This window comes from Talpa europaea, assembly GCF_964194135.1.
Source record: "Talpa europaea genome assembly, chromosome: 15".
Lineage (NCBI taxonomy): Eukaryota > Metazoa > Chordata > Mammalia > Eulipotyphla > Talpidae > Talpa > Talpa europaea.
In genome coordinates, this window is record NC_140083.1 from 3,728,135 (window position 1) to 3,747,069 (window position 18,935).

General features: G+C 47.9%; 1 protein-coding gene across 1 annotated transcript; it reads right to left on the reverse strand.

Moving 5' to 3' along the window:
• Positions 1-433: 433 nt before the first annotated feature.
• RBX1 (ring-box 1) lies at positions 434-12,492 on the reverse strand (the record flags this gene model as incomplete). Its single annotated transcript, XM_084255690.1, has 4 exons — positions 434-523; positions 3,462-3,532; positions 10,447-10,525; positions 12,415-12,492. The coding sequence occupies 4 exons, from the start codon at positions 12,490-12,492 to the stop codon at positions 434-436; spliced, it is 318 nt and encodes a 105-aa protein (XP_084111816.1).
• Between the last annotated feature and the right edge of the window lie 6,443 nt (positions 12,493-18,935).

The following is an 18,935-nucleotide window of genomic DNA, read 5'->3' on the forward strand; positions in this document are numbered from 1 at the left end:
AAAACTTACACGTCATGATTTCTTTACACGATAATGGAGCGGAGACATCCATAAACGCTGAATCAGAATTAACCAACACAAGACAGAGCAATGGGACATGAGAGGTGGACCTAACTGTAGCCCAAAGCAAAGGCACCTGACACCTATTAGCCCATGGAACCTTATCATGGACTCGATTCTAGAAATATTTAATAAATGTTTGAAGATTCTCAAATATCCCCTTTCCAAAGACTCCAGATATAGTATTTGGGAAACCGGAGGCTGCAGCTTCTGATGCTGGTCACCCCTCTGCCATGTGGGTGAGCCCCCACTTAAAGCATCAAGACCCAGTTCAGAAAGCAAGGCGCCTCTCCCACCCCTTTCACCCCCAGCGTGGAGTGAGCAAAGGACCGCGCCGGCCCAGCCCAAGTGAAATGCAGCACAGCGGAAACACCTACTTTTGGAATTCCCACTCTCTGTTGTCCAACGGACACACTTGTCGTGTTTTGAGCCAGCGAGAGATGCAGTGGAAGTGAAAAGCATGCTGCAAGAGAAGACACAGTTTATTAACAACAGCCATGTGGACCCGCTCCCCGACGCCAGCCCCGAGGGCTGCGGACTGGCTCAACAGGGGGCTCCTGGCGCGCAGAGGATCAATGGGAGACAAAGGACAATGCAAGGCAAAGTTCAACAACTGGTTACAGTGGGCGAGGGACGCGGGTTATTTCCAGCGACATGTTTGCTAGAAATGTCAATACTACCAGAGGGAGCGCGACCCGGGGAGCTTGGCCCGGTCCGGGCAGCGGCTCTCCCCTTCTGAAGGGAGGTAGAATGTGGTGTCCGGTCCTATGGAGCCTTAAGGGGTGAATTCAGCCTTCCTTGGACCTGGGCAAGGAGGCCCTGATCACGTGGAGATTTCCACTTCCTCCTCCTGGTCCCCAACTGTGCTCCACCCACCCACCGTGGAGACAGCCCCGGAACAGAGACTTCTCCTCAGCCCTGGCCCCTACAGGCCACTGCCCCTGCCCAGAGTTGAGTCAGCACCACCTTCCTCACACGCTCAACTCTGCTCAAAGGCCTTCATTTCCAGATCTGTTCACAAACGTACTGACAGCAAAGGTATGTGGACTCGGTAAGTCTTCAATGGGTGAGGGACTTTGTCTCAAAAAGGAATGAGATGAGGGCCTCCCCGGTGGCGCAGCAATTGAGTGCTGGGTTGCGAAGCTGCCCGCAGCCTCTGCAGCGCCGGTTCAATCCCCGGCTGCTCCCCGGCCACCGGAGGAGGGTCCCACATGGCACGCAGACCTCTCCTGCCCCCCGCTGCTCCCTCAGCAGTGTACTTCGGTCCTTCTGCCTGCTCTGCTCCCCGCTCTGGCTCTGGTGAATTCTCTCACCCTCCTGCGCTTCTGACTGTACCCAGTGCTTGTATAAATAAATAAATAAATCTTTAAGAAAAATAAAAATAAATAAATAAATAAATAAATAAATAAATAAATAAATATAGAGCTTCTTTAAAAAAAAAAAACAAAAAAAAAAAACTGACTCCGTGAGTAGAGTGGAGTCTACTCTGCACTATGGACACTCAACAGGGCAAGTTTTCTCCTAGTCACAGCTTTTGGCAGGGTCACTTCCCTGTTAACTCTCACTCAACTCACAGTCAAAGAGAAAAAGCAGTTTCCAAAGGGCAGGAAGCTGAGGCAATTTCCTCAATTAGCAGGCACCGAGGACACCTCTACCTCCCACTCCCGAGGGTACTCTGCAACAGCACAGGGTCCTTGTGCAGCCCAGCGACCTCTGAGGACAGAGGGAGGGGGCTGTAAGGAGGCTGCAGGACAGGGGACGACAGCCTGACCCGCTGTCCTCCGGGCAGAAACCTAAGGTACACTCACGGGCCCCTCAGCAGCACGACACACCGAGCGGTGCTGGACAGCTTACAGAAGGCACTAGCCGGGTGCCGGGCTGGTGGGAAGGTACTCCTCACCGCGTGACAGGCAGGAAACTGAAACCCCCGACGGGCGACTCACTTAATTCCTGGACCGTGTCTGTTGCAGACCCAGAACTGACCAGGGACCAGCCTGAAGGTCACCACCCGACACTGACTGGCCCTCTTTAACGACAGGCGCTCAAACCTTTAGCCAAACCTAGGGGCATGCTCACTTCCTTCATTTTCCACCACAGAGTAAACTGGTCCTTAGTTCATGTCTGAATGCCAGGGCGCCCGATATACTCCTTCACCACCATACACATGAAAGCTGTCCCTTGGCCGACATAAGTTACTGGGAAACTGCTCCGAGGGCCCTGACAGGACTAAGAAAGCTGCCACAGGCGTGGATGGGGACGAGGGGCACAAGCCTGTGGGGAGCCACCGGGACAGCCACCATCTCTTCAGCAACCATCACCACCCCACAGTTGTAATTCTTCAGTGACTTAACGAGCCTCTGTGCCCACTAAGTGCCGGAGGGAGGCAGCCTCTCTTCGTGCCATTTCACTTGGAGGACCCAGGCTCAGAGAGGTCAAGACCCTTGCCTGACGTCACTGAGAAGTGCAGAGACGGGGTGGTCTGACTGCAGAGCCTCTTAGGCGTGTGCCAGGCTGGAGCTGTGGGTCCTCGGTTCCCTGGCACAGGAGGCCTGAACGTTACAATTTTGTCTCATATGACTGGATGACATAACCATGAGGAGGAATTTTTAACACATGCTAGAAATAACATATTTGATGTTTACCATCCACCACAGCTTTTCACCCCTGGAAAGCTGCACATTCAGTCCAGCAAGGCTGCACAGCGCAGGACTGGCGTGAGCCATGTTAAAAAAAAAAAAAACCCAAATCCCAACTTAGTTCATTTACCACACACAAAACACACACCTGAAAACTAACTTCTTCGGGCCTCCCCAGTGGTGCAGCGGGTTGAGCGCAGTGCTGTGAAGCTGTCCGCAGCCTCTGCAGCGCGGGTTCGATTCCCGGCCAGCCAGGGAGAGTCCCACATGGCGTGGCAGACTCTCCTGTGACACCCACTGCTCCGTCTACCTGTTCTGCTCCCTGCTCTGACTCTGGTGACTCTCTCACCTCCCACTCCTCTGGTCTGTACCCCAGCTCTTGTAAAAATAAATAAATCTTTAAAAAAAAAACCAGCAAAAAACTAACTTCTTCAAGGCACCTAATCTTAAAAAAAAAATCTGTTATGCAGATAAGGCTTTCCACCAACAGAATAGTCAAAGACTGCGCCATCTGCTTGAAGGCAATCCCCATGCTGCTAACAAAAATGGGTCAATTTATAATTAAGACAAGCTAGTGCCCCTGCAATAATAATTTGTACCCCATACCAGGTGAGCAGTACAAAGATTTCAAATCTGTTTTTACTATTAGTATACCTTTTGGGAGAAAGGTGGGTTAGTCACTGTTTCTAGTTATTTTCAAAATTGGCAAAGCAGGAAAAGCGGCAATGTTTACAAGCCAAGCTGATATGAAAGATGTTTCCTTACATTACAGACGCCCCATGCCACGGTGCACTCTTCAGAAGTAGCCGACGCTTGGTTAGCTTGACATTCTATGCCTGTGGGAACAAGAGCAACAAGGTCACTGGGTCTTGTGCAGTAGAGGTGCCCACCCAAATAGATTCTCCCGTGGTTAGTCAGTCATAACTGTATTCTAATGAACGTGGAAAGGGGTGACGAACAGAGAAGGTGAGATGTGGCCTAAAATATGTCCCACCCCGATTTTCCTAGTCAACCAGTGGACGAGGCACTTCAGATTCTAAAGTGACCTGACTGGCCCAAGTGGCATGGATTCCTACTAATTTGATACCTTTAATAAACTCTAAACCCTTCCTCTTAACTGTAATGTCTTGAGAACTGGCATCTTATCCTTACTGCCACTGCATGTTCCTCTTAGACCCTCACAGCACCCAAGCATGCCCACTGGGAGGCCTGGCTGGGTAACCGGCCCCAAGCCCTAAAGGGGTCAGGAGGAAACTGGTCACCTGCGTGATATCCAAATAAACACAACTTCACAGAAGGGGAAGGGACTTAAAGAGAATAAAAATCTGACCGGGATCAAGAACTGATGAGTTAAGAGCTCTATGGGGGGCCTCCCCGGTGGCGCAGCGGTTGAGCACTGGGTTGCGAAGCTGCCCGCGGCCTCTGCAGCGCCGGTTCAATCCCCGGCTGCTCCCCGGCCACCGGAGGAGGGTCCCACATGGCGCGCAGACCTCTCCTGCCGCCCGCTGCTCCCCTCAGCAGTGCACCTCGGTCCTTCTGCCTGCTCTGCTCCCCGCTCTGGCTCTGGTGAAGTCTCTCACCCTCCCGCGCTTCTGACTGTACCCAGTGCTTGTATAAATAAAATAAATAAATCTTTAAAAAAAAAAAAAAAAGAGCTCTATGGGGATAAATATTCCAAGAACAAGAACTACTAATGTGTAATTTGCTTTCTCTGAAGGTGGTAACTAAATGGAGTCTCCTCACTGAAGAATAAAAAGCTTGAGGAGAAAATATTTAAATAAGGCAGGCAATTACTCCAAACTTTCATAGGTGGAATATGGTAAAATTGTAAGAACATAATGCTGAGATGTGAATGGTGTATTTGGTCTTAGGGGAAGAGAGATGCTGTAATTTTTTTTTGTCAAAAATACCAAAGAACAGAGTTTTCTGAAAACCACAGAACTTGCTTTTGTTACCCAGATTCACATTGCCAAGAGAATAACTGGGTGTTTCTTCTGATAAGAGCAGAGAATTGAGGCTCTACAAAATATATTCAAGAACTGACTGGGGGGGGGGCCTCCCCGGTGGTGCAGCAGGTTGAGCGCAGCGCTGTGAAGCTGTCCGCAGCCTCTGCAGTTCGGGCTCTATTTCCGGCCGGCCAAAGGGAAACCCACATGGCGCGGCAGACCTCTCCTGCCTTTCCCGCTGCTCCCTCAGCAGTGTCTTTGGTCTGTCTACCTGTTCTGCTCCCCACTCTGTCCCTGGTGAATTCTCTCACTCTCCCGCGCCTCTGACCTGTACCCCATTTCTCGTATAAATAAATAAATCTTTAAAAAAAAAATAAAAAAAAAAAAGAACTGGGGTTGTGACTATGCTGTCATATTCAAAGAGTTGGCAGAGAACAAAATCTGATGCCTTTCAAGTTAGATCCTCCATCTTAAATGAGGGCCATGGATTATGAAATTAACTAATTAAGAAGCACTAATATTATTTAAATAAATAACAAAATTATTTCAAGGTATATGATCATGTTTAGACTTTTCTAGGCCTACTGTCTTTAAGGGACTCGTCTTTCTATCCCAAACACAGTCGGCTCTCAGTTCTTGAATAATGAAACAAGTCACTTTTATAAATAGATAGGTCCCAAATATATATTTATTTGTCATCAGGAGATTCCTAAAAAGGAACATAGATAGGAGGGACAGGATCACCATCCGGAATGCTAGAAAAGCAGATATGACATGAGAAATCATTAAACATCAGTGAAAAATGACCTTAAATTTCAAATGATCCTGAGCTTTTGGTGCAGAGTGAGTGCCTGGTTTAGTTGTTAGTTTAAACAGGGGAAGGAACTGCCGTTCATTGTCAACCTGGAGCGGGCAAACAAGGCCGTCACATCCCTACAAAGGCATTTCACGTGATTTACAGGGCAGGGGATTTTTGAAACTCCACACCAGAGCACTGCCATCAAAGGGCTGCTAAGGGGCCTCCCTGGTGGTGCAAGGAGTTAAGTCTCAGAATATGAAGCTGCCTGAAGCCACTGCAGCACGAGTTCGATCCCCACATGGCGCAGCCGACCTCTCCTGTCTTACCCACTGCTCCCCTCAGCAGTGTATTTCAGTCAATCCGCCTGTTCTGCTCCCCACTCTGTCTCTGGTGAATCCTCTCACCACCCCCCACCTCTGGCCTGCACCCCAGTTCTTATATGCATAAATGAATAAATCTTTATTTAAAAAAACAACAACAAAGGGCTGTTAAGGAGGCACTGTCCTCATCTCAACACTGGGCAGATCACTCAAATCACTGGCTCAGGTCACTGATGAATCTGTGGCTCTTACGGGCAAAGGATGGGGTCTAAGCACTGCTAGATGCTCTCTCTTCTGTGACAAGATCGCTTGAGATAACAGAAAATAACACCTAGCAGATCGTGTATTTCAGCAAGTCTCTAAAACCACCAAGAAATGGGCAAAGTAAAACAAACACAAAGCCAGCATAGGGCGTGCAGTACCAAAGAGCACTCAGAAGAGGAAGTCTTCAGACCAAGAAACTTCGGTGGGGAGCACGGCTGCAGTACAGCCAGGGCACTCGCTCATTCAGAGCTGTGCATGCGATTATCCATTTAACTTTAAGCCAGGCTTTGTTAGAAAATGGCCACTGCTGGGCCTCCTGGTGGCACAAGGGGTTAAGACGCAACCTATGAACTATCTGCAACCTCTGCAGCGTGAGTTCAATCCCTGGCCAGAGAGATACCCACGTGGCACAGCAGACCTCTCCTGACTCACCCGTGCTCCCCTCAGCAGCGTATTTCAGTCAATCTTCCTGTTCTGTTCCCCACTCTGTCTCTGGTGGATCCTCTGACACATCCCCCCCCCCCCCATCTCTGGCCTGTACCCGTTCTTGTATGCATAAATAAATTAATCTTTAAAAAAAAAAAAAAAAAGCTCACTGCTAAGTCAAGATTTTTATGTTCATCTTTTAACAATAAGTTTCTACAAAAATCAGAATCCGTGTATTTTTGAAAGGAAGAAAACCCAGTTACGGCAATGAGACTTCTCTTTAGAGTCTGTAATAAGCAAAAGGGAAAAGACTTGATCTCAATCATTATTTATTCTGGTGCCTAGCACAATGCCCGGGATAGAAATAGTCACTGGATGAATAGAAGACATGACCTGAAAATACATTCATAATTTTTGTTATAGGAGATCAGTATTTTACTTCTTCATCTGTAATTTTAAAAATGTGATAAAATAAGTCTCTGACAGTGATTGCTCTAGCATCCAGCTCTCAGAGGGGGATCTAAGGCCATTGTCTGTCATGGTCCTTCCAAGAAAAGCATTCCCTGACTTAAATATAGAGGTTAACAATCAGCATTATATAAACACTTATTTACAGGGGCCTCCATGGTGGCCCAGGGGTTAAAGTCTCAGAACTATCAAGCTATCCCCAGCCAGTGGGGCCTAAAGCTGATCCCTGGCCAGGGAATTGACCCACATGGCGCAGCAGACCTCTCCTGTCTCCCCGCCGCTCCCCTCAGCAATGTATTTCAGTCGATCTACCTGTTCTGCTCCACATTCTGTGGTGAATCCTCTTATCCCCTGCACCTCTGGCCTGTACCCCAGTTCTTGTATGCACGAATACATAAAAATAAATCTTAAAAAAAAATTTTTTTACAGAAGGGAGCTCCAAGAAAATAAAATTTTCTCTGGGCACACCACTTTATGAAAATGCACAGCAAAGAAACTGGCAAACGTGTAATCAAAGACCCCACTGCCACACATTGAAAGCCCTGCATGTGTTTTGCTGTGATGGGCTCCTTCTATCTGTATTAATGTCATGGTAGCTGCTGATCTTCTTTGCAGTGTGGAAAGGGAAACACAGTCAAAACTCAAAGAAACCCAGGTCAATACAAACTACCAACACGTGCCATGACTGCTTTCCAGCCAAAATATTTGATAGCTCTCCAAGTTGTGGTGACCGCAGGTTATTACACTATTTTGTGTCTTTATTCACTCAGCAAATATTTAGTGAGAATCTATTATGTACTGGACACTATGCTAGTTGCTGGGACAACCGCAGTAAATAACATAGTGATGACAGAGAACCAATGAATGAAATGACGGCTACAGAGGGAAACTGCACGTGTCGTGGGAATATTTATCACAATTGTCTCAGCCTCTGTGTGTGTGTGTATTTAAGTATAGTCAAGAAAAAAATCTTTGAGCAAATTCAAGGTGAGAGCAGAACACAACTATGAATTTGATCTGCTCTGTACAATAAAGTTGCCACAGGCCACATGTAGATACTGAGCACCTGAATTTGTCTCGTCTGCTATCAGAGGTGCTGTGAGTGTAAAAGATGCTCTTAGAAGATGTACTACAACAAAAGAGACTAAAATATTTCACTTTAAAATAATGATCACGGGCCTCCCCGGTGGTGCAGCAGTTAAGCACTGGGTTGCAAAGCTGCCCGCGGCCTCTGCCGCGCCAGTTTGATCCCCGGCTGCTCCCCGGCCACCGGAGGAGGGTCCCACATGGCGCGCAGACCTCTCCTGCCGCCCGCTGCTCCCCTCAGCAGTGTACTTCAGTCCTTCTGCCTGCTCTGCTCCCCGCTCTGGCTCTGGTGAATTCTCTCACCCTCCCGCGATTCTGACTGTACCCAGTGCATGTATAAACAAATAAACAAACAAATAAAAATACGTGCCTCTTAAAAATAAATAAAAATAAAAAATAAAATAATGATCACATGTTGAAATGAAAATATTTTGGCTATAGCAGGAAAAATAAAATACAAATCATATTTCTTTTTAATTTATTGATGTGGGTACTAGAAAATTTTTAATTATGTATGTGCTTGAATTTGAAGCTCACATTTAGACTGGACAGTGCTGGGTTAGACAAGGGGGTTGGGGGAAGAGGTGAAGAATGTTCCAGGCAGAGTTAAGTGGATATGTAAAGGATCTGAAACGGGGGAAAGCTTGGACACTTCATGAATGGAAAGAAAACCAAAGACATCACTGGAATGACCCAGTGGCAAGGTGAAGCTGGAGTGGCAGGTGAGTAATTTAAAAACTGAGTTCCTATAATTTCAGTTCTAGAAAGCTGAACTTTCTTTACCCGTTTCTGATTTCAGTAACATGCCATTTTCAGTACATGGATGAAAAATCACCTTAATTGTTTTGGTCTGATCATGTTCTTGTCCCTATTACTATGAGGATACTCAGTGAGTCCATCAACAGCTTCAGTGCAATCCACTATGTGATGAAATGTATGGAGGACCTTTCTGGGGCATAGTGGTTAAGTCTCACCACTATCACCTCCACAACCTGAGTTTGATCCCATGGTGCAGCAGACCTCTCCTGTTTCACCCACTGCTCCCCTTAGCAGTGTATTTCAGTAGCTCCGCCTGTCTGCTCCCCACTCTGTTCTGGTGAATCCTCTTACCCCCCGCACCTCTAGCCTACACCCCAGTTCTTCTATGCATACATAAATCTTAAAAAAAAAAATAAGAAAGAAAGAAAGAGGCCTCCCTGGTGGCGCAAGGGGTTAAGCACCGCACTATGAAGTAATCCACAGCCTCTGCAGCATGAGTTCGATCCCCAGCCGGCCAAAGAGTAGCCCACATGGTGCAGCAGACCTCTCCTTACTCACCCACTGCTCCCCTCAGCAGTGTATTTCAGTAGATCTGACTGTTCTGTTCCCCACTCTGTCTCTGGTGAATCCTCTCACTCCCCCACATCTCTGGCCTATACCCCAGCTCTTGTATGCATAAATACATAAAATCTAAGAAAGCCTATACCCCAGCTCTTGTATGCATAAATACATAAAATAAAAGAAAGAAAGGGGAGGAAGGGGAGGAAGGGGAGGAAGGGGAGGAAGGGGAGGAAGGGGAGGAAGGGGAGGAAGGGGAGGAAGGGGAGGAAGGGGAGGAAGGAAGGAAGGAAGGAAGGAAGGAAGGAAGGAAGGAAGGAAGGAAGGAAGGAAGGAAGAAAGAAAGAAAGGGCCTCGCTGGTGGTGCAAGGGGTTAAGACGCAACCTATGAAGCTCACCATAGCCACTGTAGCACAAGTTTGATCTCTGGCCAGGGAGCTACCCACATGGCGCAGCAGACCTCTCCTGACTCGCTTGCTGCTCCCCTCAGCAGTGTACTTTGGTCAATCTGCCTGTTCTGCTCCCCACTATGTCTCTGGTGAATCCTCTCTCCCCCCACAACTCTGGCCCATACCCCAGTTCTCGTATGTATAACTAAAAATAAATCTTAAAAAAAAAAAAAGAGAGAAATGTGTGTGGAGGTTTAAACAAAATTTCTGTAGCGAATTAACTGCCGATTTAGATGATAAGTGATGTCTTCTTAGCTATGCTTATCACTAACATTGAAATTCTTACTTCTTTGGCTTTTCTTTATAAATCCTGCAGAACTAGCTCTGATAGACTATTTCAGCTCAAAGTTCATTTTCTTTCTTTCTGCCTTTGAGTGTGGATATAAGATGGGAAATAAAGCGAAATAATCAACAATGCCTCTGTGTCCACAACTGGTTCTAAATGCGGCTTTGCCATCTTTAGATTGAGTAGGGTTTATTCTGAGACGGGTATGTCTCCAGAACATCATAAAAAATAAATTATTCCACTTCAAACATACCAATGGACTGGATGCAGAGGACCCCACGTGCTCTGACTATACTTTCCATCTCCTCGTAGAGAAAAACTGTCGCATCAGTAAAGTCCCAATCTCTGTAACCATCTCAACTTCCTCCCATCCTCCTCCAATTACTTACAAAGATCCATAATGTGGTTCCTGCAGATGGCACAGTTATCAACCACAATATCCCAGGCCCACAGGGCTACCGCATTCCACTGCAAAGAAAAAAAGGGGGAACAATGCACTCTCCTTGTAACACACACACACTAGCAATTCACGCTGCAGCTGCAGTTATCATGTCTTTTTATCATCACCAAACAAAAGGGGTTTTGGATATTATAGTAATCTTTTTTTTATTATTCTTATTTATTATATCAGAGGGCAACAGTAGGCTATACATATGCTCTTGTGTTCTCCAAACTGTTGAGTACATGTACACAGAAATGAGTAATTTTTTAATCTTAGTTTTTCCCTACACTTTAAAATAATTTAATCAGCCATGTCGATGTAAGCAAATCAGGAATAATTTTTAAGTGCCTGGTTTAAGGTTTAATAAAAACAAACTTGAATTACTGTGTAGACTGCCCTGGCAGTTGCAGAAGAGCTCAAAATCTGCATAAATAAATATGTGCTCTACAAGGCGGTTTGGAAGCATGAGTGGGGAGGTGAAAGCTAGGAACAGAACGAACTATAACTGGATCGTAAAATGGGGTAATAGTGGGATAAGCTGGGTAACTACCTAGTATCGGTACACAGAACAAGGTCATCACTTAAATCTCACAAGATGACTTCTAAGAAACTCTAGAATTCACTAGAATTTTGTTTAGTTTCTACCATCAAGGAAACTGATATTCTCAACTTCTCCAAGTTCAGACTTTTACAGCTAAGATCATTCCAAGAGAAGTTTCTCTAAAAGCGGTAGCTAATTCAACCTTCTGCAATAATAAATATTCTCAAACTCTTTTCTCATTCCCAAATTTGGTGCCACTTCCCAAACCTTCATCTCGTTCAAACCTAATTCTCGGTATTGGGTAACTTCATCACTTTTCTCCCGACAGCTTCAACTTGAAGGAGAAAATTCCTATTTCTATTATTCTTCAATATGGCTGCTGGCTGTAACTGAGCATGCAGCGTTCACAATGAAACGCCAAAAAAGCCCTGGGAGGGGGGAATCTTCTGTCATTGCTTAGCCAGATGTTCCAAGAATAACCTCTTTCCTATTTTCAGAATCATCATTTTGAACGGATTTATTTTACCTTAGGTGAATCTTGACACTTTTCTCCCAAACTGTTGGTAAACCACTATCAGGCATTTCGTGCAAAAATAACACGTTCCACATTTTTGCTTTCCCACTTTTACCAGCTCATTCGCAACTAGAATTCAGTCCTCCCTAAACGACTCAAGATTCGGGTTCGCTTTTCCTTTGCTCAAATTCCACCACGCTCCCCACCCGCCTCGGAGAGGGATTCTCGACACTACAGGCTCGAGGGGGCTCCGTGACACACCAGCAGACCTCTCAGGAGGGCCAAGAGTTACACTCTTTACACACTCGGACTCCCCAGGGGCCAGAGAACCGGCTAATGGAGGCCTCGATTAGTCGAGGACTGGGCCGGGATACCTCAGAGCCAGGGGGACCCCAAGCTTCGGAAAGGGGCGGGGCAAGATCAGCAGCCCGGCTCCTCCGAAGCCTCCAATGCGGATCCTTGGGGTCCGGGCTTTCGCCGCACTGGCCCATCCTCCACCCACCGCATCGTTCCGACCCCCCTTCCTCCCCCCACCCTCCCCTTCCCCCCACTTCCCCCCACCCCTCCAGTGACAGCTCAGGCGCTTGGCTCCCGCAGCCAAGTCGCAGCCTCGCGCATCTCAACAAGCACCCCCTTGATTGGCCCCTCAGCCTCCCAGCGACACCCAAACGGCCACTGCGAGTGGGCCGTGGTCACGCCGATCAGCCCTAAGGCCCGCCCCCCGGCTTCCTTTCGTGGTACCCGGTCTCCGGAACGCCCCGAAATGAAGCCCTTTCCTCTGCGCCTCGGTGTTCCTCGGGCCTGTCAGCCAGATCCGAGCCTCTATAGCTTCCCTGAGGAAGGCGCTGGCGAAACCCAACCTTTTTCACTTCAAAGCGCTTCTTGCCCGCGCCGCTGTTGGTGCCGCTCGGGGTATCCACATCCATCGCTGCCGCCATTTTGGAAACACACGGTCCGTCTTCCGGCCACTGCGCCTGCGCACGAGCGCACGCCCCGCGCCCCGTCTCCCCGTGCCGGCGCCTCCTTCCGCACCCCCCCTCCCAGGCGCGCGAGGGGCGGGCGGGGGCGGAGCTCGCGGCCTCGCCCCTTAAAGGCGCTGGCGCAAGTTTCCCCCGCCGCCCTCCCCGCGTGTACGGGGGAGGAGGCGGCGGCGCGGCGGCTGGGCGGGCCCGGGCGGGGCCGAGCGCCCGACGTGAGCGGGCCGGGCGGGCGTGAGCGGGGGACTCGCCCCGTCGCCCCCCCGGGAAGCCCCCGGCCGCGCTCCCCCGGCTGGGGCGGTGGCTGCTTCCTCCGCCTCGGCCGCGACCTGCCGCCCCGGCCCCGCCCTGCCTTCCTGCGCCGCGCCGCGCCGCGCCCGGGCCCGCGTCTTCCTCCGCGGCCCGCCGGTCGGGGCCGGGCCGGGCCGGGCCGGGCCGAGCCGTCGGCGCCCGGCCCTGCCGTCACCTGCCCACCTGCAGCGGCGGCCTCGGCGCCGGGACGCGCCCGCCTCGCGCCCGCCCGGCTGCAGGCCCCGTTCTCCTCGGCCCCGGCCTCTCCCGCCCCGCGCGGGCCCGGCTGGGCCCCGCGCGTCTCTGGCCTGGCCGAGCCGGGCGTGGCCGGGTCACCCCTGAGTCTCGTGCTGGCTTGTTGGGAATCTCCCGTTTTCTCTCACTGGGGAGTAGCGAGGTGTGCGGACTCCATTGCTAAACCGGAAGAACCGATTTGTGTCCTGGTCTTAGTCACAAACAGGAACAACAAACCCGTGAGACAACAAATCCCTCACCACGGCGCTAGCCAGGCTGGGAAAGAGAAAAAGTGACCGAGGCCGTAGAACGTTCTAGGAACCCGAGCTAGAGCCTCTTCGCCCAAGTTTTGTTAAATGCGTGATGATGCCATGTTAACTTCTGTCACCTCATTTACTGTGTCCTTGAAGGTCGCTATGTTGTTGCTAGAAACCCACTATAAGTGAAGGTACTGAGGGCGAATTTATCTTTCAACAATTTCACAGGACATGAACTTGCTCCTGATGAACAGGAGAGACCCAGTAATGGAGTCAGACGAATCCCTAGCAGGAAGACAATACACAAGTTAGCACATACATCAGAAAACGTCAGGTTTGGAGAAGAGCTATGAAAAAGACAAAACAAGGTCATGAAGTTGAGGGGAGGTGGGAGATGAGGTGAGACTTTTGTGAGGAGTAACGTTTTAGTTACTTAAAGTGCTTAAAATAGGGCCTCCCTGGTGAGGCACGCAGGCAAGGGGTTAAGCCAGTGAGAGCCCCACATGGCACAGCAGACCTCTCCTGTTCCCACCTCCTGCTCTCCTCAGCAGTGTATTTCAGTTGATCTGTCTGTTCTGTTCCCCACTCTGTCTCTGGTGAATCCTCTCACTCCCGGCACCTCAGGCCTGTACCCCAGTTCCTGTATGTATAAATAAATAAATCTTTAAAAAGATAAAAACAAGAAGAGGGGACATAATCTGATTTACGCTTTTAAAGTTTTTAACTTTCTGAAGAAAGAACTGTAGAGATAGAAGATAGGAAGGAGTAACAATTTGCAAATTGTTTGCTTTCTATAAAGAAACGAAGGAAATGGATGGTCTTGGGGACAGTTCCTTTGAGCTGCGGGAACCTCCTGTACTGATCTCTCCTTTGGAGACTTGCTTTGTGGCTACTGGCCTTGACATCCTAGATGTTGGATTCTGCCCCCCGAACCTAAGAAAAACTTTTTGCAGGTTGCATATAGATTCTTAGACTTCCTCAATCTCACTCAGTTTACTGTGCAATAGGTTGTAATTCTGTTATAGGGCAGCCCTGATACAAAACGGAGTGCCTGACTGTGGGTCCTCAGCCGCGCGCTTAAAAGGACTTATCAATGCTCTACTGCAGGCACACGCGAAAGGTTAATAAAAGGTTTATTTACAAGGGAAGGGGAAATGAGGAAATGTACAGCTCAGGGAGAAAAGTGGGAGACAAAGTTTTAAATGCGTCCTACCGGATCCGCCGATCTGGAATCCCAAATGGCGCTCTGAGAGCTGGCTGCGAGCCAGGAGCCGTGAAGCCAGGAGGCGAGTGAGTGACAGAGCGAGCGACCCCAAGGCCCACGTGTTTGGTTTTTATACCCAACCCTGGCTGCTTAACTCCACCCTCAGGTCCCAGCCACCTTCCCTTTGGTGGTGACGGGATTCCTCTTTCCCAATGTCTTAATGACTTTGGTCTAAAGTGGGGGTGGGGTCCACAAAGCCTGTATGAAATTAACTCAAAACATCCTTTCCCCCTAACAATTCCACCTGCTTCTATTCCTTTCATCCATCCATCTGTCCATTCATCTATCGAACAAGTAGTTCAAAGATATCTACAGAACTTAATTTTGTGTCAACTACTGCAGGGTATTTTAAATGTTTTTTTTTTTAATATTTATTTATTTATGCATACAAGAACAGGGGTCTAGGCCAGATGTGTGGGGATTCACCAGAGACAGAGTGGGGAGCAGAGCAGGCGGGTCTCCTGAAATACACTGCTGAGGGCAACAGTAGGGAGACAGGAGAGGTCTGCTGCACCATGTGGGTCACCTTCCTGGCCAGGGATCGAACTCTGCAGTATCTTCAGACAGTTTCATAGTGCTGCAACTTAACCCCTTGTACTACCAGGGAGGCCCTGGTATTTTAAGTTTTTCCAGAAGCCCCCTTTCGTCATTGAATATAAGGTAGCAGAAGAGTCGAGTCAATTAATGATAATTCCAGTGAGCTTCAGGAAAGGGGAAGTACAGGGTGTTTGTTTTGAAGCAGAAAGCAAGCCAGTGGGTGGGGCAAAATCCTCTTAGAGAAAATAGTATGAGATTGAAGGATGGACCAAAGAGAAGTGGATGCAATGGTATGCTAGTAAATGTTTTTGAACAGTTTTTTTTTTTTTTTTTAAATAAAAGCCCTCATTTGTAGCTTTAACAGCCAGATTGCAAAAGTCCCTGAAAGTTTAACAATTGCTCTTGTGAGCTGATGCAAGCTGTCTCCAGCACTCACATAAAACTGAGGGATGTGGAAGAAGGTGGCTTTCCAGGTAGAGCCAACCTCCCGCAGAAGGGGCTAGAGAATGCATTCATTGAGTCTGGAATGACTGGGGTGGGTGTACAGCGAGAGTGATATAAAATAAGTCTGCATAGATGCATAAGAGTCACTTGCTAACATCTCTCCAACGCATATTTTGCAATGTCATCTTGCTGGCTTAAAATTAGTCAAAATAGTAGTATTTACATCATGGAAATGGGTCCACACTACAAATTTTTTTTTTAAAAGATTTATTTATTTATACAAGCACTGGGTATAGTCAGAAGCGCCAGAGGGTGAGAAAATTCACCAGAGTCAGAGCGGATTGCAGAGCAAGCGGACTGACAAAGTACACTGCTGAGGGGAGCAGCGGGCAGCAGGAGAGATCTGAGCACCATGTGGGACCCTCACCTGGTGGCCGGGGATCGAACCCGTGCTGCTGAGGCTGCGGGCAGCTTTGCAACCCAGCGCTCAACCGCTGCGCCACCGGGGAGGCCCCACACTACAAATCTTAAGCCCCCATTGTTAAACAGTTCTCTCTGATAGGGGCCAGGTCATGCAAGGCTGTTTAATGCAGCCACACAAAGGATTTTGGTCTTTATCCTTGGTGATGGAGTGCCATTGAAGGATTTTAAGTGGCGAGTCACATAGTTTAAAAAAATCTTAAATGCTAGACAATGTGAAATAGTCATACTTTTCCCTATTGCTTTCTCCAAATACAACTAAAAATCCCTGGACAGGATATGTTTAAGAAACAACAACAACAATAAAAAACAAAAAAACAAAACACAAGACTTTGAGAGAGAGAGAAAAGGCAGTAAACCAGTTAGGGCTCTCAGGACGTGAGGAAGGACATGCAGTGAATTCACAGATGGTTTTCTTTTTAACCTCCAGAGTGATGAGAGGCCAACCTTGCCTTATTCACAATTTTAGGAGGAAAATATCAGTATTTTATCATTAAGAACAATGTTAGCAAAAAAAAAAAAAAAAGAACAATGTTAGCAGCAGGATTTTTTTTAGATGTTCATTATCAAGTTTAGGAAATTCTCCTCTCTTCCTACTTTTCTGAGCATTTCAGATGGAAATCCTTTAACTATATGTCATATTATCAGGCTCTTATTCCAACCTTCTATTTAATTTTATTTTTTAAAAAGATTTATTTATTTATGCATACAAGAACCAGGCCAGAGGTGTGAGGGGTGAGAGGATTCACCAGAGACAGAGTGGGGAACAGAACAGGCAGACTGACGAAATACTCTGCTGAGGGGAGCAGCGGAGGAGACAGGAGAGGTCTGCTGTGCCATGTGGGTATCTCCCTGGCCAGGGATAGAACTCGTGCTGCAGTGGCTGCGGACAGTTTCATAGGTTGCATCTTAACCCCTTGCGCCATCAGGGAGGCCTCAAACCTTCTATTTTAATTGGCATTTTTGGATATCACTCTGGCAGGAAGGGTGGAAATAGAGGCCCAGGTTCCCCACTTAGTTGCTATGAAGACCAGAGGGTGGGGTAGGAGATTTAGCTTTGCAGATGGCCTCTACTGACATTGCAGTGGGAGACCTCCTTATTTCTAGGCTTCTTCCACATGGCGCAGCAGAACTCTCCTGTCTCGCCCGCTGCTTCCCTCAGCAGTGTGTTTCAGTCAATCCGCCTGTTCTGTTCCCCACTCTGTCTCTGGTGAATCCTCTAACCCTCCTGCACTTCTGGTCTGCACCCCAGCTCTTGTATGCATAAATAAATAAATCTTTTAAAAAAATAAAACATAAGAGAAACTTGGAGGATTTAAGGTCAGAGTTCTTAGACGTGACACCAAAACACCATCCATGGAAGAAATAGTAGATCAAAAAAGTTTTGCTCTGTGAAAGTCTCTTTTTTGATTTAATTTTTTGTGAAGAGCCTATGAAAGAGGGTGAGCAGGCAAGCAACAGAGTGGGAGAAACTATTCAAAAACCACATACACAACAAAGCACTAATATCTAGCATATAGAAAGAACACTTACAACTGAACAGTAAAAAAGTAAACATTCCAACTAGAAAATGGGCACCAGACACAGAGATATTTCATCCAAGGGGATCTACAGCTGGAAAAGCAGCACATGAAGACATGTTCCACATCCACAGCCATTAGGGAACTGCAAATGAAATTCATAATGACGAATCCCTGCCCAGCTATGAGAGTGGCTACAAGCAAAGAACAGGTGACACCACCCGCCCCCATCCCGGCCCATGCTGGTGGGAATGCAGAGAAACCGGATCGCTCAGACAGTGCAGGTGGGCGTGCAAAAAAAAATAAAATAAAATAAAAAGGGATCCAGCCACCCTGGAAAAGAGTTCAGCAGTTTCTTTAATTTCCGACTTTGCTCTTTCAACCTGAACTTTACATATTGAAACATCAGTCAAAACTTCCTAAGTCTCCAGCATTCACACACAATCAGAAAACACCTACAATTGATATTCAACCAGAACTGAATTACCATGAAAACATGGATGTCTTCCACTACTGAATACTGAAAAAAATGAAAATTATCTTTGCGGACGATTCATTCTGGTGATGTTAACATTATAGCAGGCTGATCCTGCTTGGCTCAATTTTCAAATACAGTGAAAAAGCAGGTCCTGGTTGATGGTTAGTATATAAAAGGGTCAAGGTCTCCTTGGATTACATTTCCTAAAATAAGAAAAGCTCATATAGATATTTACAACAATTTTTTTAAAAAGATTTATTTATTTATTATTTATACAAGCACTGGGTACAGTCAGAAGCGTGAGAGGGTGAGAGAATTCACCAGAGCCAGAGCGGGGAGCAGAGCAGGCAGAAGGACCGAAGTACACTGCTGAGGGGAGCAGCGGGCGGCAGGAGAGGTCTGCGCGCCATGTGGGACCCTCCTCCAGTGGCCGGGGAGCTGCTGGGGATCGAACCAGTGCTGCAGAGGCTGCGGGCAGCTTCGCAACCCAGCGCTCAACCGCTGTGCCACTGGGGAGGCCCTATTTACAACAATTTTTAAAAATATTTTTTATTTATGCATACAAGAGCTGGGGTACAGGCCAGAGATGCCGGGGTGAGATGCTGGGGGTGAGATGCGGGGACTCACCAGATACAGTGGGGAACAGAACAGACAGACTGAGTGAAATACACTGCTGAGGGGAGCAGCGGGCGAGACAGGAGAGGTCTGCTGTGCCATATGGGTTGCTTCCCGGCCGGCTGGGGATTGAACTCATGCTCAGAGGCTTTGGATTGCTTCATAGTGCGGTGCTTAACCCCTTGCGCCACCAGGGAGGCCCCTTTACAACAATTTTAGAGACAAAAAAAGTCCTATAAGTGGTTCCAACCATAAACCCAAAAGTCTGACAAGGGGCTCTGATC